This window comes from Ascaphus truei, chromosome 7 (assembly GCF_040206685.1).
Source record: "Ascaphus truei isolate aAscTru1 chromosome 7, aAscTru1.hap1, whole genome shotgun sequence".
NCBI lineage: Eukaryota > Metazoa > Chordata > Amphibia > Anura > Ascaphidae > Ascaphus > Ascaphus truei.
The window spans coordinates 81,626,454-81,651,402 of record NC_134489.1 but is presented as its reverse complement, the minus strand read 5'-3'; the positions used below and the strand labels follow the sequence as shown (position 1 = coordinate 81,651,402).

General features: G+C 41.4%; 1 protein-coding gene across 5 annotated transcripts in view; it reads right to left on the bottom strand.

Moving 5' to 3' along the window:
- The window catches only part of KCNH7 (potassium voltage-gated channel subfamily H member 7), a 398,373-nt gene that overhangs the window by 10,394 nt on the left and 363,030 nt on the right, over nucleotides 1–24,949 (bottom strand). For all 5 annotated transcript variants that reach the window (XM_075609207.1, XM_075609205.1, XM_075609209.1 and 2 more), the window contains 3 exons: nucleotides 17,665–17,833; nucleotides 5,355–5,541; nucleotides 1,343–1,649 (listed from right to left, as the gene is read on the bottom strand). In XM_075609207.1, coding sequence (XP_075465322.1) covers nucleotides 1,383–1,649; nucleotides 5,355–5,541; nucleotides 17,665–17,833 — 623 coding nt within the window. In that variant the 3' untranslated portion in view covers nucleotides 1,343–1,382. The remainder of the gene's footprint in view (nucleotides 1–1,342; nucleotides 1,650–5,354; nucleotides 5,542–17,664; nucleotides 17,834–24,949) is intronic.

Sequence of the window (24,949 nt, the reverse complement as noted above, 5' to 3'; positions counted from 1 at the left end):
CCGCTATATTCTTTGTTTTTTATCATCTTTGCTTTTGGCCGGGGCGGTGAAAGACGCACTGAATTAACAAGTAGCGGTGGGAGAAAAAGTAACGTCTATACGGGTGGGTGGTTATGGTATTATGTGATGACCAGGCAGTGTCATAACTATTTTAATAATTTAGTAAGGCGACATCTATTGGAAAAGGTAACTATTACACTCAAGTAGAAATCTATCACATGGTACGAAAATACGGTAAGATGATGTGTCCCGGCAGAACTTTCACCGACAACGGGTCAAGTCAACGGACAATCCCGTGTATGCGGGACGTCTGGCAACCCTAGTTTACACACATACAGGATGTGTGTAAGAATGGGAAAACGGCCTTCAACCCCTATCATCGTTTAGAACGGATGGGCAACTTAGGTCCTCAAGGGCCACCAACATTGCTAATTTCACCGGAGGAGAGGTGCGTAAAAGTAAATTGATTTGAGAAGTTCCAGCCACTTCCTTTTTTTCTGATCTTCGTGCTTTTTTATTTAAAGCGTTTTTTTTTTTTGTGTGAAATGATTTTGTTTCTGTCTTTGACTGAGCCGCTGATTGAGCCACCTGTGCTGAAGCTGGGATATCCTTAAAACCTGACCCGTGTCCCTTGAGGACTGGAGTTGCCCACCACTGCTCTAGAAGCTACAATGCCATGAGCTGCCTAGATTCTATGCCAGAAGTGGAATTATGAATGCCAATGAAGCAGAAATGTAAGGCAGTTTGTAATTGATAAAGGATATACAGATGTTAACAGTTCAGATAGTGGTATGTAGAGTAACCTACTCAGTCACTTATCTAAAAGTAGTACAACTGCTTAGGTGCCAAAGCCTGCTGTTTATATTGCATACTGATTTATCCACATTTTGTGATACTAACAAATTACCTCCTTTTCCTTCCACAGAAATGAAACAGAAAACATGTAATTATTTACATATATCAGCATACTTATATGTGAAATAAGAAAATAAATGGACTGCATTAGCTTGAAAAATAATGAATCTGACTCAATAGATATGAAAACATTCACACAATAGCATACCATCTCAGTGACATAATTTAATGTCTGGTCTTCATGCAATATAAACGTATTTAACATGCAAGTGATTACAAAATATAAGGTGCCTTGTGATGCTGGCAGTTTTAAGTTGAGCATACAGTCTTTACAAATTTTTACAACATGACTTCTCAACGGTATCTTTATAAGCTTCAGATTTATGAAAATATACAGTACTTTTGCATATTATGTAATATTTGTGCCCCTGAGTCAAGTATAGAGGATTTAAATACAAAGAGGAAAACAGCCATTAAAAGCACTCACATTTTATTTGAAGGTATAATATAAAATGAATCCACGTAGATTATTTCCCAGGAAGACCAGGATCAGATTCATGCCTATGGAGGCCCAATATCCCTAAGCTGTTTATGGAAGAATCTGGCAAGGACGTGTGTCTAAGTGGATTGACATGAGATGTACAATGCCTCGGCTGAAACTCGAGTGAAGGTTCTTGTTCTTGCTTTAGAAATGAAGTCAGGTGGTCGTCTGTTGCTGGGGTTAAGTGGACTCCACTTGAGAGCGACTCTTTGGATTTCAGTCTCGATTTCTCAAGGTCTACAAATTCATGGCTCTGTTGGGTAGAACAAATATAAACAATCCAGGTGAACCCATATCAATATTTTCTCTTTCTTTAGTTATTATACAACCAAGGAATTCAACTTTCACACTTACCCTCTTCCTAATACATTTATTTAAAGCAGCACTTTGGGCTAATCACCCTTTTTTACATTTCATTTTTTTTTTTTTTTACTACAAGAGATCTTTTCTTGCCCTTTCCGAAGCCGTTTTTATTTGTATTTTTAAATCTGATGCTTCGTTCAGGAGATGAAAGTGTTTGAAATATTAAAGAGGATGCTAAAATGAAGCTCTCCCTAGAGCCCATTGTGGTCTAAAGGTTACTGTGGCAACTTTAGAAGCTAGAGATCATGTTTTTTTTAACACTAGAAAAGCATTATTAAAAAAAATAAAAGCAATATATGTTTAGGGGAAAAGATATATGTAGAGGGGAGGGATCTGTGTGGTCTATCCCGCCAGATAGAGAGATCCTATGTAGCAACCACCAGATGGTATATGGCAAAAAATAATAATATATATAAATATATATATTTTTTAAATAGTATTGGACCTTTATAAGATTGGAGACCTATGACTGTATTCAAGTAATTCTAGTGGTAGAATGAATGACAAAGAACATAATACACTGTGTGACGGGGACCGACAGGTGATAGCTAGTAAAAAATAGCTAACAGAGAATAAACAGGTTAATATAATTCCAGGAGCAGCCTATGAGGGGGAGTAATAATAATAGTCTTTGTAAGGCAAAATTATTCCTTCCAAGGGGTACTCAGTTTTGTGAGTCGCTATGGTTCTGATTGTGTTCCTTATCTTGTGTTTTGCTGTGTTTTATATCCTAGTTTGAGATTAGGAACATTAATAAACAGGAGGGAGTCTATTTCTGCACTATTTCATAAACCCACAGGGTGGCAGCAGAGTTCAATGTTTGCCTAGTGTCTGTGTTAACATTGTATCTAGTAGGACAAGCCTCTGTTGTGTATATAGAGCTGGAGTAATAAATCCGTGGGAGATACAAAGTGTCACATTGATACATGGTCCATGCTTTTGTATCTGTGATGCATCAGCTGTTTGAAACGTGGGCTTTAAAAACAAAAAAAAGATATTCTCCTCTGCTGCTCGCTGCTCAGCACGGACTATGTATCAATGTGATACTTTGTAACTTTGTATCTGCCGCGGATTTACTACTCCATCTACGCAACAGAGGCTTGCCCTACTAGATACAGTGCTAACACGGACACTACGAAAACACGGAACTCTGCTGCCACCCTGTGGATTTAGGAAATACTATAGAAATAGACTCCCTCCTGTTTACTAATGTTCCTCTCTACATCTCAAACTAGGGACAGTGGTTTCCAACCTTTTTTGGTTAAGGAGCCCTTAGTGAAATTCTGAGGAAGCCCCAACCATCTCTAATAGCAACTCTGTGATCAGACACATTGTAAATTCTTCTGTATTTGATACAATTTCAATTGATCAGAAAATTACAGGGAACCCTTAAGGCATAGGTGTGAAAACTTCCTGCAACCCCTGCCTTCTCTCCCCCTGTGTTGGCCCACCTTACCTTTAATGTGGTGTCATGTGATGCCGCGTGGCCCGAAGCTGGCTCAATTCAGGTAAGCGTGGGGCCTCTGTAACCGTCGTGCCCCACCCCAAAAAAATCTCGATCTTCCCCTAGTTTGCGCACCCCTGCCTTATGGGATGCCCAGGGAACCCAAGGATTCCTATGAACCCTGGTTGAAAAACCATGAACCAGGATATAAAACACTGCAAAACACAAGATAAGTAAGATTATCTGCACCCTAACAACTCACAACACTGAGTACCCCTTGGAAGGAATAATTTTGCCTTACAAAGACTATTATTACTACTCCCCCTCACAGGCTGCTCCTGGAATTATTTTAGCCTGATTATTCCCTGTTAGCTATTTTCACTACAGTAGCTATCACCTGTCGGTCCCCGTCACACAGTGCATTTATGTTCTTTGCCATTCATTCTACCACTAGAATTACGTGAGTTCAGTTGTAGGTCTCCCATCTTTTTAAAGGTCCAATGCTATTAAAAAGTTTTTGAATTTTTGCCATATACCCTCTGGTGTGCGCTACACAGGATCTCTTTATCTTGCGGGCTAGTCCCAAGATCCCCCCCCCTACATATACTCTCACAAGATCCTAAGCAGCACCCAGCACAACCACTACTATAACCAACATACAAGTGAGCAAGACACGTCCGCTCTATCACTGGACATCTTTTTTGATCTTGGGGACAAGATACTTTCATTATACAGTAGATGTTAAACTCATATACGCTTCTTGGGGTGCTTGCTGCTTTCATGTATACAAATATTTTAGTTTAATTGAAGACGGAATGATGTTAAAAACGCTGTATTAGCATCAAAATAGAAACATGCATATAGAAATCCATTTAGCAGATGAAGATTATCTATACTGTTATGTGGACAATAGTACTAATCTATACTGTACTTTTTGTTTTTCTTTAGCCCCATTGAAAGTAAAATGGGAGGTGGTAGAATCAAAACAAATCATTTGTTTATTTGTAAAAATGGTACTAATGTGCACTTTTCTAGTAAAATAATGCTTATTCTTTATATGGCATGAAACAATGTAGCAAATGTAATCTTAGAAAGTGGAGAAATGCAGAAAGGAATGTCCTTAAACTTGGATTGTGGCCTTCCCTTGGGCTCTCACTGCCCAATGGAGAATGGCATCTTGGAATACCTAAGGCTTTGCATCTCTGAGCTTGCAGTCCTTATCGAAACAAAAATATAGCAACATTATTATTATTAATGATGGTGGTAAAGCATCATTATAGTGCTATATTTCCAGTGTCCATCCATCATAACTTATGGTGGGTTTATTATAAAGTAGTAATGTCAATTGAGATGTCATAGAGGAGAGATGGTCAAAATCAATGATTCATAAATAATAATTTTATAATTTGAACTCAGACGCTGCAATGCATGCTGTTACATTTACACAGTTTCTGTCTTGAATATACTGTAATAAAATGGTAATAACTGCACACATTTGAATTAGATACCTGCTCTAGTTACACTCAAATACTGTAAGAAGGTACATTTGAAAGAAAAGAGCATTAGTACATACAGGTAATATTATTCCTTTAAATTGCTTCTCTAACAAGATTTGCTAGATAATTTCCGCAAAACAAGACATTTTCTCCTGGGGACACAACATTTTTTTATAGGTTTCAAGCAGAGGGTCTCTGGCGCTGAACCACATTGATTTTAGTTCTGAGGGCCCCTTGGTTCCCGAGATTCTTACCTCGGAAGGGGGTATCGGTATCTCAGCAGTTTAAATGTCCTGCGTCATGTTGGTCAACAGGAAGCCGCAAGGGAATGATGTCACAGCTTCCTATTGGCCCACAGGACGTGGGATATTTAAAGCTGACATGTCAATAGCCCTGACTAGCCCCGTCTATGCTGCCAATTACAGCCCCTTCTGAGGTAAGTATCTCAGAAAGCAAGAGGTCCTGGAGCTGAAATTAACGCAGTTCAGTTCCGGAGACCCCCAGTTTCCACCCTATTTTTAAAAAAAAAACACAAAACAAGTGTTGCCAGGAGTGCCTCTTTAAGTCCCACATAGAACTAACAAGTTTCCTTCAAACATTATATTATCTGTTTGCACTACATTTTGAGGAGTGAACATCACCATCAGATACTTGCCTGTGGCGAAGGACTGAAACTTCTGTCGGTTTTGATGGCTGCCCCAGTATGAGCACTTTGTCTAACAGCTGGCCTTTGATATTCTGAGCTGGCTGTTACCATGCTGTATGCTGGCGGAACAAGTGATGCCTGCCTCTGCAGTAGCTGGAGAATGGCTTGAATGTCAGCAGTCATTTGTGATTCTAACCTGTAATTAACATTCATCTATATCACATAATGCAGGTACACACAACAAACTGTGATTTAATATTGAGCAAGTGATCTTAAAGTAGCACTCACACCTGACTATCTATAGTTACTGTAAGAACACATGTTGATCCTTGAGTGGGATAGACACAAGAAACCCACATAATATTGCACTCAAACCAATCATTTTTTTTATAGTAATTGTGTTCTAAGATCTATTGTTTATATAGATAGCTGCTAAAATAACATTCAAAAAGAAGACTGTACCACAGGATGGACTAACCCCTGCTATAATGTAAGCAATCATATACCAAGTCAGATATAAGCCTGAGTGTATTAAAATCTTCCTTATTCCAATAGAAGACATACCAAATGGTGTACATATGAAAGTGAAAAAAAAACCCCAGAGAAATACAATATATTTTAGTGGCTATCTATATAGACAATAGATCTTAGAATGGTAGTACGTTAAGGAAAATTCTAGGTTTGAATGTAATATTATGTGGGGGATTTTTGTGGATCCCATCTCAGTGATCAACACGTTCCCAATTACGTTCCCCATATGCACCTACCTATTATACTCAGTACCTTTAGACTTGGGTTGAGCGGTGAGTCACCTTGTTGATGTATAATAAATATATCTATAGTTAATCAAGTTCAGTTTATGACCTACTCTTTGAGATACTTACAGAGGTAAATCTCGGTGGACTTATTTTTGGGATACTATTAGGCAATTAAGAATTAGGTAATTAAGAATACACAACAATATTACAACAACAATACCCATTTGAATGCAGTGGGGGCAAGGCTTCAGCCTCCAAAAATAATTGGGTGAAAATGAGTGTATAAGCCCTAGTTATGCTAATGTATTAATTAAAGTGCTCGTGATTAATATGTGCACATATGCAAAATACAATAGAAATTGACCAAATGACTTCAGTCTTTATGCTGCCTAAAAAGTGTTGCTGGTTTTCCTGGGAAACCAGATATTGAAAGTTTTGGGAACAAAAAACTTTTATGGGTCTTGGACAGTTAATATATAATGCGAATACTCTGTGAAATCAAACCATCCTGTTGGATATCCTGCGGAGATCAGCTCTGCAGTCAGAAACTCCTCGGTGTTTACTGCGATGCCATCATACATATTGTACATATAGGAGATTGGAGACAAGAAAATGGAGAAGGTGCCACAATAGTGTGTTACCCTTATTCATCAATGTAAGTATTGGTAGAATTCCAATTTTACACGCACAGAAGAAGAACCTCGAGCCAACAAGTTTTGAATTGTTTTTTTATTAATTTTTTTATCAATTGTATGGTCACATGTACCTGTTCCATACTGATTTTTTATGCAGAGATTCAATTAAATATTTTTGGGATCACACATTCGGTCCTTTATGAGGGCATTTTACCTCTAACTCTGCAATCAGCGATGATAATCATTGATGAATAAAGGTAATGCACGATTGTGGCACCTTCTCCATTGTTCTTGTCTCCAATCTCTTATATGTATGATGGCATCGCAGTAAACATAGAGGAACTTCTAACTGCAGAGCTGAACTCCACAGGATATCCAACAGGACGGTTTGGTGTCCAAAAATAATTAAGTCATAGAACTGGATCCAGGAAACATGAAACCATCTGAGAATATGTTAGTAGGATTGACAACAAAGTGGGTGTCAAGGCCGGTGGAGTGAGTGCAGGTGCGGACTGGCAATCTTTTTTTGCCGGAGGGCAATTCACCCTGTCGAAACCGTTTCAAGTGGCCCGTGTGTGGGTGTTATATATATATATATATATATATATATATATATATATATATATATATATATATATATATATATATATATATATATAATATTTGGACACACAAACATACACTAAAGCCAAAGTGGCCGCACTCTTAATGAGTATGTGCCTTGGTAGGGTTGAGTCGTACTAGGTAAACTGGTAATCTAATAGCTTTGTAGATGGACACCTACTGTAGGTGAACATAAAATACCAGCACTGACCTCAAAAGTCGTGCAAAAGAAAAGGTTTGTGTTTATTAATCCATAAAACACAAGATATTCCAACATTTCGGCCCCCAGAAACGTCAGGATATCTTGTGTTTTATAGGCTTAATAAACACAAACTTTTTTCTTTTGCACGACTTTTGAGGTCAGAGCTGGTATTTTATGTTCACCTAGGTGTCCATCTACAAATGATATACAAATATATATGTGAAAACCCCTAAGCAAAGGTACCAAAAAGGCAGAGCAAATATGTAATACTAATAATAATAATACTTCTGGCGGTGCTAAGGGGTAAAAAATATTAAAGAGCAAAAAGAAAAAAGAATCCCAAAATAAATTCTCTGGTGTACCAGAAAATATGTATACACATGTCTATATACATGTAATCAGCCATCACTAAAGTACCTAATGACTTCCATGCTGCCAAAGCCAAAGGTCATTACACTCTGCTCATATTACTCGACATCTCTGCAGTATTTGATACGGTGGACCACCCTCTTCTCCTTCACATTCTCCATGCTCTTGGTATTCATAACAAAGCTCTATCCTGGATCTCCTCTTATCTCTCCAATCATACTTTCAGTGTCTCTTTTGCCAACACTTCCTCCTCTATCGATTGCTCTGTGGGGATACCAAAGGGCTCTGTCCTGGGACCTCTTCTCTTTTCTGTTTCTGTAAAATCTACTTTTTTGACCTGGGTATACTACTCTTCTCTTTTCTGTTTACACACTCTAGGTGACCTAATCACATCTCTTGGGTTCAAATATCACCTCTATGCTGATGACGCACAAATTTACTTTTCAACCCCTGATCTTACACCTGCTGTACATAACAAACACACAAATGCTTATCGCTCACCAACTATTCAATGTAGAGAGTAATGTGGCTCATGGTGCATAGGGTAAAATCAGTGGATACATAAATCCAGAGGATTTTTTTTAGGCCCCCAGTGGAGCAAGAAACCCAGGGCTGCACTCACGAGAGAGAGTAGAAGGGAACAATCAATATGTCCCGGGCCAATAGCCCTAAGCTACGCAACGCAAAACAAAAAAGGTTTATTATATATATATATACAAGGTAAAGGAACATCCGGGGGTGTAGGGTAAATGGGTAAAACATGAGGTGGGTAAGTGACCAGGGCAAGAAACTAAGTCTCATATATCAGGTATACTAAAGGTACATGTGTATTCCCAGTATATATGACGCTGGAAGTACTAACTGATAAGAGACTTGAATGGCCAGGGGAGCAGAGAAAGTACCTTTGTAGCAGCTAGCAAAAGGGTAAAGTGCAGGGGGATAATCTAACATACATGATAAATATCTAAGCTGTTAGGGTCCCGGGCTGATAACAGGAAGGCACCTAGTATGGGGTCCGCACATTAGTAATCCAGAATTGCCATATAACGTGCACATATAAATACACAGTGATGCCCCTGCGGTAGGGAACCAAAGATATAGATGGCCTCCCGTTGGAATACTGTATGATCAGCCTAAATAATGCTTGGAATCAGGCGCCTGCAAGCACACACTCTCCTGTGGTGAGATGCCGTGCGCATAATCAGGCTCCCGCAACGGGTGTAAATTACAGTGTCCCGTCACCCAAAGCTATGTAATAGGCATGAGAGGTGTATAAGTAAAAAGACAGGGCTAATACAACCCGTTCCGCCGCGTGGCTGGTAGTAGACACGGTACAGCAACCTCTCCTGGCCACATCCTGGTCGCCCCCACCTACGTCAAAGGAATGACGTCATCTAAAACCGACGGGCCGTTTCGCATAGAAACCTATGCTTCGTCAGGGTTGGTACCTGCTGTACATACCAAAGTTTCTGAATGTGTCTCTGCGATATCATCCTGGATGGCCCTTCGCCGACTTAAACTTAACATGTCAAAAACATATTTCCTCATATTTCCTCCCAAACCTGGCCCTACTACCTCCTTCCACAATCCTGTTGGAAGCACTCGACTCCTCTCTCACATTCAAAAGGTAGCTAAATCCTGTCGTTTGTTTCCTTCACAATATTACAAAGATATGCCCTTTTCTCTGTTGCTCAACTGCAAAAACTCTGACTCAGGCCCTCATTCTCTCCCATCTCGACTACTGTAACCTCCTGCTGTCCGGCCTTCTTGCCTCTCACCTGTCTCACCTACAATCTCTCCTTAACGCTGCTGCCAGAATCCCTCTACCCTTTCCTAAATCTGCCTCAGCGTCCCCCCTGCTGAAATCCCTCTCCTGGCTTGCTATCAAATTCATTATCACATAGTCAATTCTCCTCACATTTAAAGCTTTATACACTTCTGCCCCTCCTTACATCTCAGTCCTACTGTAATTCTCGCTATACACCATCCCGACTCTTGCGTTATTCTCAAGGATGTGTAAATGATGTCGTGTTTAAAGCCCTCTCCCGCCTTAAACCTTTCTCACTGACTGCCCCACACTTCTAGAATGCCCTTCCCCTCAATATCCAACTAGCACCTTCACTATCCACCTCTAAGACCCATCTTAAAACACACCTCCTTAACGAAGCATATGAGTAGCTCTGTGGTTGATACTATACACCTCATACATAAACCTTGGCCCTTTGCAGACCCACTTACCAGAACACCTTCCTACTGTCTCTGTACATTCTCCCTACTTACCAATTACATTGTAATCTCTTCAGGGCAGGGACTCTTTTCCTTAAATGTCACTTTTATGTCATAAAGCATTCTTCCCATTATGTGTTATTTGTGTTGTGAAACGCTATGTACATTAATGGCGCTATTTAAATAAAGATATATATATATATATATATATATATATATATATATATATATATATATATATAAAAAACAGATAGAGCACAGCTGGCACTCCAAGCAAAAGGGTCAAATCATCAGGTGCATATTCCATAAGACAAGTATATGCAACAGATTGCCTTCCCAGCAGGGAAAGCAAAGAAATAGCACTCAGTAGTATGTAGCAAAAATATTATATTCAAGCAACATGACAGCACATGTGTAGACAAATGTTTTCGGTCCACTAAGGACCTTCTTCAGGACCCCCCTGCTTGACCTGAAGAAGAGAGGAGAACTCTCGAAAGCTTGTCCTATGACAAATTGTTAGTCCAATAAAAAAGGTATCACCTAATATTGAAGAACTCATTTATTCGCAAATGGACTAACACGGCTATTTTCTGCTTTATATATATACACCCATGACGAAGTCCTTAGTGACGAAACGCGTGGGGCGAGTTTGTGGCTGACATTACTGCACGAATGGAGAGAGTACCTTGGAGCTGTTGCTATTTTGCTTGGGACTGCTGTCGCTTCCGTTTTGCAGTTGCCTGCTGGTGAGCAGTGAGAGCTGTGGGAGGTGTATCTGGAGGGAGTCTCTGACCGTGTTGCTGATTATTACATCATCTGGCTGCGGTGGCTCCAGTGCACCTTGCTGAACCAACGGATACACCAGAGGTGGCACCAACGGGACAGGCTGATACATTCCCTTCATAGCTTCAAGGCGATTGAGTATATCTCATAAATGCTATTATTTTTACTCTGTTTGTGAGTGCGCTTTTTATATATTACAATCCCATAAATACTGTTTTGTACTTTATCACACTAGGAGTGCGCCTGTTTTTTCTTCTTGTTTTCTGCAGATATCCTTGGGATTTGGTGATCCTTATATACGGGCAGCAAAACTCCAGTGGACTAAGTACATTTTTTGGAATTTTAACTAACATCTGGTTTTTATTTTATTTTTTATGTTTCATATTTTTTATTTTTGCTATAGATTTCAGTTGTTTTTATCATAAATTCACCCTTTTGGGGATTCTTTGGTCAATAGCCTTGTTAACTCTATCTGATTTACACAGCTGATTTATCCTTATCAAGCTTCCTAAGGCGCTACTCCAATTTGTTATATATATAATATATATATATATATATATATATATATATATATATATATATATATATATATATATATATATATATATATATATACAGTACATATATAAATATATAAAAAAACATATAAATATGTAATAATGGATTTAAGGCAAAAGGTGGCACTATGTGCTCATTTGCATGTCATTTCCCAGAATCCCTTGCTGCAGTGGAAGCACTGTATGCTAGGTGATAATGGTGAAAGGCAGGGTTGCAGACCTGTCTAAGACATGTGAATGTGCTCACGAGTAATCTTTTAATTTGCTATATGCTATTACGTATACGGTGGAGGGTAACAGCGGTCTGTGTGCTTCTCAGCGTTTTGGCTAAGATCAAGTGTAGTGTCTGTCCTGTGAAGGATGAACCTACTGGGATACACTTGATCCTCTGGTCATGGCTGAGAAGGCGGATACAAAGTAGCCCGGGCATTTTATTCTGGTGCATGCCAGGTTTAGTCATATAGAAGCAGGTGAATGTGATGCTCCAATTGAATGCCAGTCCTTATAGGACATCCAGTGTTAATAGAGGTCCACACTAAGGGTTAACCTCGGCCGCGTGGTGCATGCCAGGTTTAGTCAACCTGGTGGGGTCCATTTTGCTGCACCTTTGGGTTATGTTGGTTGAGGCAAAACAACCTTCACTAGAGCACTTGGCACCTGCACAGATAATTTTGCACGACTCCTATGTTTTCTGGACCAGCACCTCCCTTGGCCTCCTGGCTGGGAGGGAGCTAATATTTTTGTACCTGCCTGGTCTTCTGGCCGGGGTGCACTCATGCACATTTTTTCCGTTGCTTGTTTGGAGCACTTCAGCACTGGAGCACTTGCACCATAAATTAGTTTTTGTTTTGGTGTTGGGTTTAACAGTCGCCTACCTTTCTGCAGCGAAACACTGAGTGCTGGAAGGTGGTTGCTCCTCCTTCAGGACAAGGGGGTGGGAGGGGGGCGCAGGATTTCCCTGAGCAGGGAGAGAGCTGGGCTGTTGCTAGGGGGCTGGGCAGATTCCTCCATCCTGATTGGCTGCTGCTGGGTAATGCAGCAAATCAGGGGGAGGTGTCAGGAGTCTGAGGGTGGGGCCAAGGAGAGGCAGAAACAGCATGGAGCGGACAGAGCGCGGAGAGAGATGCGCGTGTCTCTCGAGCATGTATGTGTCTCGAGCATGTGTGTGTGTATGTCTCGCACGTTTCACCATTGTGTCCAGTATTTTTGGAGAAGCCGCCTGGCAACCCTACTTACCAGCCCCATGTAGCATCTTTCTCCCCTCCCTCAGTGGGAAGTCTCTGCTGGCCTCACATTTCAAAGTTCATCTCCCCGATCACACTATTCCCCCCCCCTTTGTCTCCCCCCTCGGTCTTTCTTCTCCCATCTCTCTCCCCCTCTGTCTCCCCAATCTGTCTCTATCCCTCTCTCTGTCTCTCCCCCCTCTCTCTCCCCTCCCTTCTCCGATCTCTCTCTCTATCTCCCTCTCCCCATCTGCCCCTCTTCCCTTATCCCTTTATCCCCTCTGCAAGTTTAAGGCCTCGATTATACCAGGAACTGCAGGACGGCAGCGTGATTCGGTGATGTTATAGTAGTGACGCTGCAGAGCGAATGTGCACAAGCACATGTGATTTCGCGCGCGACTGCAGGGGAGACATGGTCAGATCGTCATTTTTGTGATGCACTGTGATTGGTCTTTGAAAACACAAGATGCGGCCAATGCCAGAGGAAAACAAATTTGGAAATCTCTTCTCCATTCTGCCGCTTTGCAGTACGGTGCTGCGTGCCCGTTGCCATTGGTATGATCAGTTTAATTGTATTAATGCTATTTGTTTTCGCACCTCGCGATGTCGCTCCATGCGACGATGCCGGCATTTTTACTTATCATGGCCATAAGCTCCCAGTCACACAGGCCTATAGGAAGCCACAATGGATGACATAACAGCGTCCTATTGGCCAGCGTGACGTGGAAGCTTTAAATCTGCCATTTCGATAGTCCCACATAGTTCTGCCGGAGCTGCTATTGGCACCCCATGTTGTGGGCATATATATGTAGCCCTGGGTAGTTTGGGGTTATATGTCTTTCTCCTCCTGTGCAATAATCCCTGTTAAGGGCAGGTTTGCCAGGAGTAACATTGGGGTTTGCCCTGACACTCCTGTGCTGTGTAATATCTAGTGAAAGAAGTGACATCAGGCTCTGTGTCCACTAACAGTGACATAGGGGTGGTGCCTACTGAATCTATTTAATATGCAGCACATCCTGTATTTAGTTAGTGTCTCACCCACCTGAGTGAGACTGGTCTGACCCAGCAAACTGTCAAGGCTTTGGCAGCTTTTGTGGCCCTCCCTTAGGGGAGAGGTGTGGGCAGGCTATTCCCCTTACTCCAACAGGGAGTAAGGGAAGAGCAAGGACAGCTTCTAGGGCCCTGGCTAGTAGTGGTGTCCAGGGAATTCCTTTGGGTTGGCAACCTGAGATAAGCGCTAGAAGACCGGCCGCTATGATGGGCGGCTGTCCATGTATGATGACAATAAAGGATGCCAAAGAAAGAGATCGCTTCTGTCCTGATTGTGGAGTCACTTGGGAAGAAGGTGCACATACAGGTTCTCTTTCAGAGACTCCTCCCTACTACGCTGGGGGTCTGGAAGAGATGGAGGCGCTGTACCATGAGTGAGTATAACTCAGCACTACCTCATAAGCCAGTCCTGATGCCATCCCCCATACCATCACGGGAGACTCAGGGATTCTGTAAGCCAGCAGGTGCACCACACTACACTTCATGTAACAGGGATCAGTGTCCACATAAGGGGGGCAATATGAGATTGGCCCGGGCAAACACTGTTACATATATACATAGGTACAAATACATATGGGCTTTTTTAGGTCACAAATACATATTTAGTACAGCGCAGTGTATATTGACCTGACATATATATGATACACTGTAACCTAATTTTGTAAGCTTATTTTGTAAGATGTTTTTGTAGCTTCAGCTACAAGAGGGGAGGAAACCACAAAGTACAAAGTGTAGCTGAGTTTGTAGTATACGCATTGTTAGGCCAGGTCCCCACTGGCTACAGCAGCGCCCGCTGTTGCGGACGCTGCAGGGACAAGAGCTGCCCCACAATGGGGCCAGACCCGCTGAGAGGGGGACCGCCGTGCTGCACCGACAGAAACTCCTGCTCTCAAGACAGAGCGCTAGGCCACGCCCCCTGGCGGTTCAGCAAATGAGGGTGAACCTGCCGGGTGACGTCACGGCCGCGCCCCCGTCACTCCGTCACGGCTGCGCCCTGTCACGCCCCCCACCCCTGTCTTTCCCCGTGCAGCTCTCTGCAAACCGGGGCCTCGGCTGCACGCACTGCCAGCCTTGCAGGCGCGCGTGCAGCGCAGGCAGCGGGTCCACAGCCTGAGGATGAATGCTTCTTTGGCATATCACTAGTACTATTAGAAAAATATACTAGACAGCACACAAAATGTGTCTGAAAAGCAGAAATAGGTGGTGCACATGGGAACAGGGGGGACCCTATTTCCTCCCAAATAATCTAAATAACAAACAAATATTCCCGGCACACAAGAAGAAACCAAGAGTAAGAGGATCAGCCAAAAAAATACTTTTAATGCTACACATGAGATGCACACATGGCTCAAACAAGGACCAAAATAAACCATATTAAGACAGGGAAAAGGAGGGGGAAAGGGAGGGGGGGGGAAAGGAAAAATAGGGAACTAGATGGCAAAGCAGGGCTCTATAGGGAAAATGACCCACAAATGCAAACCTATGGACAAAAATACAAACTCAAAACCACAGGGAAACCAAAGTAGGTACATACAGATCAATATAGTGGCACCAGCTGTTGGTGATCCTCTTACTCTTGGTTTCTTCTTGTGTGCCGGGAATATTTGTTTGTTATCATTAGTACTGTACTATGTTCCTTGTAGTTAACACAATGTCCTTTGTGGCCCGAAAACAGAACTTAACACTATGTTGTGATTTGAAGATCCCATTTAGCACTTAACAAGGCATTAACTTACGTTCGCGCCTCTTTAAGTCAATAACAAACCTCTGTGGATCTGGGCCTAAGGAAGATATTTGGTGGGTTTTTTTTTTTTTACAAAGTTGAATACATTTGCCACATTCATAAACTGATCTAATGGTTTCACTGATCCCTAATTTTAACCTTTTTGTCTGGTGAGGGAATTTCAGCTAGCGGTTGAGCAGATGCAACTTGTTTTTCTTTGTAACACACGTGGACAAATTATGTTTTTAATATAATCAGCTACATTGACAAATGATTTCTTCAATACAATTCAAGCATACAAGAAAAATACATACAGGAAAATATTGCTTATAATATAAATGGGTTCTCTTATGAGACATGACATTTTTTTAAATATTTATCAGTCTTACCCTCTCTTTTTTAATATATTTTAGGCAAACAATACACAGTATCTATCTAGTCATTCAAATAAAGCAGTTCCATGAGCAGACACAAGGGGGAGCACGGACACTTCATTTGGTTCCATGTAGCTAATACTGTAGAAATGTTAAGCTTGCTGTGTAGACGTTTTCTTGTTACATGTACTGTACATCATTTTAAATGATTGAAATTTTTTAAAATTTACCGGCTCTTGATAAATCTAAGAAATGGTACGAGCAATATAAGAGCGATATGGCCACTCCATTTCATATTTAGTTTTAGTATTGCAATGGAGTAGTGATAATGATGATGATGATGATGTCTTTGCATATATATGTGATAGTAAAACTTGTAAGGCAGAATAAATAATGTGTATGTTGGTCTGAAAATGCCTTGTTGCTAGAAATGGGTAAACTTTTCAGCAAAGTGCGAATCTGCTGCGAAAATTGAATTTTTAGCAAGGAGAAACGAGGTTAAGGACTGAAAATCCCTATTGAAGTCTATTACCACCAAAGTGCTGTTTTCGGCTAGAAAGTCCTTTTTTTTGGTTATGTCTGTAATTGTGGGGGGGGGGGGGGGGGTGGAATTATGTGTACAGCCAGTGGGGGGGGGGGGGTGCGGGGTTAAGTGTGAGGAATGGGATTGAGTGAGTTAATAATAATAATAGCATGTCCTTAGATAGCACTGCTAGTTTTACATAGCGCTTTACAGAGACATTTTGCAGGCACGGGTCCCTGCCCCATGGAGCTTACAATCTGTTTTTGGTGCCTGAGGCACGGGGAGATAAAGTGACTTGCCCAAGGTCAGAAGGAGCCGACACCGAGTTCCCCTGCTTCAAACTCAGTGTCAGTCAGTATCTTTACTTACTGAGCCACTCCTTCTCCATGAGGGGGAGACTCTGATTGAGAGTAGGGGGGGGGGGAGAGGGAGAGAGGAGGGTGGGAGTGAGAGGAAAGATATGAGTATAAGACAGGGGGGGGGAAATACATGGGGGCAGGGAGCAGTGAGAGAACCAGATGTGGAAGAGAAAGAGGTGGGGATCCCATGTGAAAACTCTAGCCCCGGGCAAGCTCTCAACATCCCTGGTCCCAAGTGACTTATATACTGTACCTCCCCAAAAAATCCTTCAAACAGCACATGGAGATACCTGTGCACAAAACTGAACACACCTTGGAAATATGTTAATTTAAATAATTTCTAAATTTTTTGTATATCCAAATTAGCATGTAATCCAGGTGTGCTTAATTGTGTGCACAGGTCTCTCTCCATGTACTCTATAAAGATGTGTTTGGGATAGGTATAAAAGTCATTTGTTACTCTGTCATTAGCATAAGGAGGGGGTAGGAGACCTATTTTACAGAGGTCTCAAGTGATTATACATATACATATACATATACCAAACACACCTTTTAATAAAACGTGGAGACACCTGTGCACCAAAACGCAATCCACCTGGAAAATATGCTAATTTTAATCATTTGCATATCCAAATTAGCATATATCCCATATAAAAATAAACATAATTTGCAGATTAAGCTGACAAGTATGTTTATTTTTTTATACATCATAACACTGAACACAAAAGACTATAGCAATGTACAAAATAAACATTACTTTAAAAATTCATTGACTAGAATAGTATCATGTCTACATATCGTGCGTACAAGAAGACCTGGGTGTTTGAGCTCCAAATTTGTTTGAAATATCTTTTATAATCCCCATAATAACATGTTATCAATAATATATAAACAGCAAATGGATAGTATTGCCAGTAAGTAACAATGCATTTACCTGTTCATTTGTTCCTGTATTAAATCCAGTCTGTGCTCTACTTCCCCATATGTGAGGTCATTTTCAGCGTCACAGACGCCCCGCGTGACATTGTTCAATGCCGTGTGATTGGTTACACTTTTATGTAGCACAGTGTTCTCTTTTTCCCAGTTCGTTGTATCAGCTATATCTGTCAAAAATCAATAAAAAAATAGTATATATTTGTAGGTTTACTGGCTAATGGTTATGCACTTCTTTAACCCAGGCTGTGCTGAAAAGCGGTGAAATATGGTAGGCATAAGCTTATAGGGGTCCATGTCAAAATGGACATGAAACAAAAGGTGACACTGTGTGCTTATTTGCATGTCATTCCCCAGAATCCCTTGCTACAGTGGAAGCACTGCATGCTAGGAGATCATTGTGAAAAGCAGGGTTGAAGACCTGTCTGAGACATGTGAATGTGCTCACAAGTGATATTGAAATTTGCTGTTTATTTGTAACAACTTATACTTATCTTTTTGACTACTCTCTTTGATACAGCAGTACCTGCTCAAACTCTATTAGTGGCAGAGGAGCCTGCAGAAAAAGTCCTGGCTTGAGGACTGGAGTTGAGCCCCCCGGCATTAGTGTATGTGTTAAATAATGGAACTTCTTTATACATTTTTCATCAAATATGATGCAAATCTGTTAAACAGTTGTCAGAATTTGTATTACACTAAGCAAAGGGAACAATGAGAGAGAAGCATAGAATTTGATACAGTCTCATTATGAATTTCTAACTCCCCCCACTCACTCCTCCAACTGGAATTCCACAGATCAGAAACTGGTACAGAGTAAGTTAGGATCCGCTACAAGGCACATGTAATAGAATCTATTAAATAGATCACTTAATGTCCCTTTTACACCATACACAGCACTTTGAGTTAAAGTGAGCTTAACAAATTCTTGTGCAAGAAAGTATGGCAATATGTAGCTATGGTTCTCAACTTGCTATGCTGACTCTGGTGTGCTGATGCACTTTAAAAACTCAGAATGATTGACAGATGACTTTATGTATGATCCATCAAACTGATAGTTGAATACAGGTGCTCTTTCTTTCTTCATAGAGTGTTAATGTAACTTGAGTGTAGATCATCCGATTTAATTTTTAAGTCTAAGCAAGCAGATCATCATTAACTAAAGAGAAGTCATCTCAGGCCTTAGCAACATCAGTAGAGAGGTGTGTTGGGAGCCAGTTAGTTCTTGAAAGAAATATATGCTTACAGCGCACCAGGGGTCAGAACAAATTCAATATTTAATATAGGTTAAAATAATAACAGGTTAAAATAACCAACATGTGATCAAACATATAAACAAGTCACAGTGAGTGACTGCCTAAAATTGAAGCATCTAATACACGCCAATGTGTGTCAGAAAAAACCACATGCAGAGACTGCTAAAATTACTGCAGACACAAAGCAAATAAGTGCACCACTTCACATGGCAAGTGGCTGCCTGGAAGTTGTAAGGACAAGGACAAAAACAATGACAATAAACCACAGTGGAGGAGGACAGAACTGACCGCATTGCTGAACAAGTGGGACAACTAGGTATATGCTGATAACATCCGGACTGCAACTTCACTCGATTGGATGTATTCCCCACTCAAGCTTCCCGGTCTCTGCCTCAGCCAAAGGGTGTGCACGCTGGAGCAGCCTCACGTGACCTCAACGCGTTTCGTAACACCGTAATCCGTTAGGGGAGCACGTGGGGTCTGTCGACGCACATGATATATCCCCTTCAGCCAATGTAAGCAGCTGAATAAGTGATAGAGGGGAAGTGAAGGGAGGGGGAGGGGCAGGTATGCACATAGTACTGTTGGTAGGCTCACAACTGTCAATGGGAACCGGCAATTCCCACCTGCGCATGCGCAACCACCGTTCGGCATGCGCAACCTCCGTTCTGCGCAAACTTGACCCCTGACTTCCTCGTTCTGCGCATGTGCAGTCATGGCGGCCCCCTTCTCGGTATCGGCGTATCAGCGGAGGATCAACACAGGCACAGACAGCAGCACTAATGCAGTTAACCCTAAATGACACATGATGCTCTAAACATATATCCGTGCAACCCAATACTGTTCTGAAGAGCGCACCCATTAGGCGTGGAACTAGACAAGAATTTTGTCTTCCCGTGCCCCGATCAAGTAGTTGGTGTGCACCAATGAAAGGGCAGATATGCCCCGTCATGGCCGCACTTCCCCCGTCATGGTCCCGACCCCTGCACTCCCCTACAGACCGCCGATCATGGCTTTAAACTGTGCACGCGCCACCAGGCTTGCGTGCTGCAGGTAAGACTGGGGCCATAGCTTTACTCGATATACTGAACTGCAGTCACAAGAGAGCTCACAAATATCATAGTAGCAAATGTGTGTTTTAAGGGGCTGAAACAGACAAGCAGAACCCCATGCAAAATGCATAATTGTGGATGACGACTACCTTGGTGGGGAATGGGTTAAAGTTTTAGGTTGCACAGTTGTAAGCGTTACTAAAGTGTTAGTGATTGGTGGGTTTGTAAAAGTGGAAGGAGCCAAATTGGCAGTTGGGAAAATTGTCAGAACACGTCAACAGAGAGTTCGGAGTTTCCCAACCAACTCACCCTATTAAAAATAAAATACATGTTTAATATGATGTCTTTTGTTATATATGCCTTTACTTGACATTTGCTGGTATGTTTATCCAAATGTATGGAATGTATGTTGGTTTGTTGTCACAGCGGCGGGATGTCCTTGCCATTTGTATGCTGTTGATGTTGTCATTGGGATTTCTTGGCCCTGTATGGGGCCTGGGAAGGTAGTGACAATGCAGGTAGCTCTGAGGCGTGGCTGCACTAACCTTTGGATAGTCTGTTTTCCTACATGCTCACAGGCATTCAAGCCAGTGGCTGGCATATGTGTAAACATGTTTAAAATATGTTAATGTTATGGATGGCAAGGACTATGTTTGTACAATAAATGCTGTGACTGTTTTTCATCCAAATTCTGAGTCTGTCCATTTATTTTGAATTTGGGTGGGATGGCTGGAATCAAGGGGATGGAGGAATTTATCAGTCGTGTTTCTTGACAGTTTGGTTGTACTATGGCAGGGGTTGCCAATTCAAGTCCTCAAGGGCCACCAATAGGTCAAGTTTTAAGGATATCCCTGCTTCAGCACAGGTGGCTCAATCAATGGCTCAGGCAATGACAGAGCTACTGTAGCAGAATCAGGGCACACAGATTAGTTCAAACCAAAATAAATATATGTCTATACATGGGTTACTGGCTTTGTACTATTTTCTACAGAAGTACAGTAGCATTTGCCAAGCCATGGAATACATACAGTATATCAGAGGCAATCTTTGGCTTTCCAAAAAAATGCTAAATTGGAGATTGTATGTTGTAGGGGAAAAAAATGTTTTTGATATGTTATCGTACTTATTTTGTTGGCCACTCCCAGAATGTGCAGAATAAAAGCTATATGATATTTCAGAGACTGAAATAGCCACGGAGAATGGATGGTATGGATGGGCCAGTGAGTATTTTTTTTTGTCTCTATTCAGTTTGAATAACAGTCACACAGCAATAACATAGGTAGTAGAAGAGATCGTTAAACCCCTTAAGTGCTATTCAGACTGTCTTAAGTATAATGTTATACAATTAAGTTGAGTGGCCAATACACAATTCCTGTTATAACAAAGTAAGTGTGACAGAGCATCAAGTTAAGTGTTGTATAGATATATAAACAAATGCTTTTCTCAGTGCAACTGTTACTAAAACTGCCTAAGGCTACGTTTATAGTGTGTGCCATGGCGTGCACTGTGCGAACAAAATACAGTGCCCTTATCAGGACGGCCATAGTGCACGCGACTGTACGAGCTAGGAAGAGCGACCGCGTGGCATTTTGAAGCAACAAATAAGTTCGTTTTTTTGCGCAACAGCCGCGTCATGAGAGTGGTTCAGCCAATAAGGACGAACCAGCCTAGTGACATTACGGCCACAACCCCCCTTCAAAGATCACGGATCGCTCAGGCGACAGGCGCGCGCGACTCCTTGCGCTCCGTCTTGCGCCTTCACTATAAACTCAGCCTAAATCATGTACTTATAACATCTTTAGAGCAATGTTCTGTTGAATGTACAGTACTTAATATGCACTAACAGGCATTGTGATTGCAGCCAAAATCTGCTTGATCCTGTTAATGTTTCTTGATACCATCCCTAGTTGTCTTTCTAAATTAACCCTCAATAATATGTGACTGGTGTCAGGGGCAGAACTAGTGACCGGTGGGCCCTGGAGCAAGTAAAACACAATCCATCTCCTCTCACCCCCCCCCCCCCCCCAATCAGGCAGTGCTGGGCCTTACCGGGCAGAGGCAGAGAAAGCCCACACAGGCAGCAATTGCAGAAGTTGAGCACAACCTCCGGTGGAACCTAACTTCCATGTTAGGACCATCTTGGTGGGCTGGCTCTGTCTCCACCACCAGTTAAGGTCCCACACCACTGCTAGGGCCCCAGGGGAGGGGTGGGCGGATGAGAAGAGGGGGGGGGGGAGGGGGCTATAAAACTACTAAAATAATTGCCGGAAAAGTGGGAGGATGGTCCCTTTAAAATCGTGGACCCTTATGCAGCCGATCTGGTGGCAGTTCTGCCAAAGACTGGTGTATTGATATCATTGCTCATGCAGTGAGATTGGGATGAAAGTTAATTTCAGGCAAGGTATAAAAGTTTGTGTACTCAGAATAAAACGTGTAGTTTGCTTAATGATTAGATTTAACATATCTAGGTTGTGATTAATCTAATGATTAGATTTAACACATAAAACCATTACAACAAACACAAAAGAAAAAACAGAAGATAATGTGTATTTGGATATACAGCAGGGCCCCGCTTTTCGGCGATCCGCTGATACGGCGGCACCAAGAAGGGGGACGCCATGTTAAATTTAAAATCGCAGACCACAGGTCGCACATGCGCAGAACGGTGAAAATCGCCGGATCCGCTTTCCGGCGATTTTCACTATACGGCGGGCCTCTGGAACGGAACCCGCCGTATACCCGAGGCCCTGCTGTAATAAATATTTTTTAACCACTAGATAAGCCGTTTTGTTCCAGCTGCGAAGTGGCTAAATTCTTCACTGCATCTTTTCTATTGGATAATATTAACACAAATACAACATGGGCACAATGTAATCCTTACATGTTATTAGTCCCTCCAGACCCTAAGGAGTTAATAGGATGAAAGGCAGATGTTTCTGTATCTGTATCTTCTATAGCAAATGATTGACAATTAAACTATTTAGTGATTGGAAACATTTGATGCATTGAGGAAAATAGAAATCTGTAAATGCATTTAGGAATCCATATGTCTAGACATTGTGAAAAAAAATAATTATATTTAGATTGTTTTTGTTAGCTAACTGAAGTGCCATGAAGCCTATTGAGAACATAATTATTAAGCCCAATGTAACACATTTTACTGACAATACACTCACAGCTTTTAAAAGTGTGAATGTATAAGGAAACAAAGACAGATTATGAAATTGATAACAATCTCAGGAAGGTTGTAATGCAATTTGTTCACTATCAAGCCAACAATTACCCAATACAATAAGGCTGGAAGGGTATAGTCCTGTAATAGATAAATAATTATATTTCGCATTAATACTATACTAATATACTGGTAAAACATTTGTACTGTCCATTAGCTTGTGAGGGTCTAATGGGGTATAGCTGGTTATTTTTCATGTCAAAGAGATTTTGTATATTGCATATTTATTTTACTTTTCCTGTGAGTTTACGTGCACTGATTTCAGGTAGGGAAATTAAAAAGTACAGCATATTCCAGGTAGACAGATTTGAATCATGTTCGGACTTGATTAAAAAAATGCATACGTTGTGTAGACTCGCTAAATTTAGCTCAGACTAAAATCTGCAGGAGGTTGCCTTGGTAAGAGTTGCTATGGCTGCAGGAATGCAATGCTTCAGCCAAAATAAGGCTGTAAAAAGAAAGCTTTCAATTGGCCAAGGCCATGATGACAAATGTTTGCAACTATAAGGTTGTGGCTTTCAAGACAGATAACAATCGTTGTCCCATTAAAATCCATGTCCCACTAATGTAATCCTATTTGCCAATGCAAAGCTTCTATTGGTAGATAATACACAACTCAGTAAATATGCAGACTGTAAGCTCTCGGGAGCAGGGCCCTCATTACCTCCTCTATCCGTTTGCCCTTGTCTGTCCTTATTTATATGTCATCCTGCTTATGTAATTGATGTCGCTCTGTAGCCCCCACTGTGCCGCGCTGCGGAATGTGCTGGTGCTTTACAAATAAACCATAATAATAACAATATGTAACCATGTTTATAACATAAAAAATTCAGTGGCTTGCTTGCTCAAATGCAATTTTGCATATTCCGATAATTTATCTGTATAGTGCTTCTTTAGTTCACAATTGCAATTTTTTTTTTGCAGATTATTATTTTTTGCACTTTATACAATTAAAAATATGTGTGAGTTAATGATGCCCATATGGGTCTCACAGCAGCTGCAAACTGCAGGACGCTAACACATAATCAACCATTTAGAAAACACTAAAAATACATGAATTCTTCTTAAATTAATAATTATTTGGTTTGTTTATATTACATTCAATACATACAAATATCTTGTAGATATACTGTAGACCAAGGGGGCGCAAACTTTTTCCCTGCACCCTCCTGCCGGCGGTCACCTCACCCCCGCTCATCCCCACTTACCTCGGCTCCGGCGTCATGACGTCACGTTGCCATGGCGATGCGTGTGGAGGTTTACAGAGGCCCTGCAGCTCCCCCGGCACTTAATTTAAGTGCATTCGGGAAGCGCACGGGGCCTCTGTAAACCGCGCTCTCCCTCCCACAGGTAGTCTTGCGCCCCCTGGGGGTCGCGCCCCACAGTTTGCGCACCGCTGCTGCAGACACAGCAAAAAAACAAACTGTTAAATCCCCTATACAACAGATATAACTGTAAAGGTCCAAATGGGCAAAATCTGACCTTGAAAACAAAAAAGAGTGAAAGAAAGCTCATTGGCAGTGCACTCGTGAATTACCTTTCATTATCATTTAAATTGTATCTTGAAAAAAATGATATATATCACAGGATGGCAATAATAACCAACATACAAATTCACACAATAAAATCACTTCTACTGTGTCTATATAACTCATTAGATACTCTTGGCTATTAGATTCGCCAGTCACTAACAATAGTATAGATTAGGGATCAATTCATGGACAGAATAAAATGCAAGGGTAAGCAATA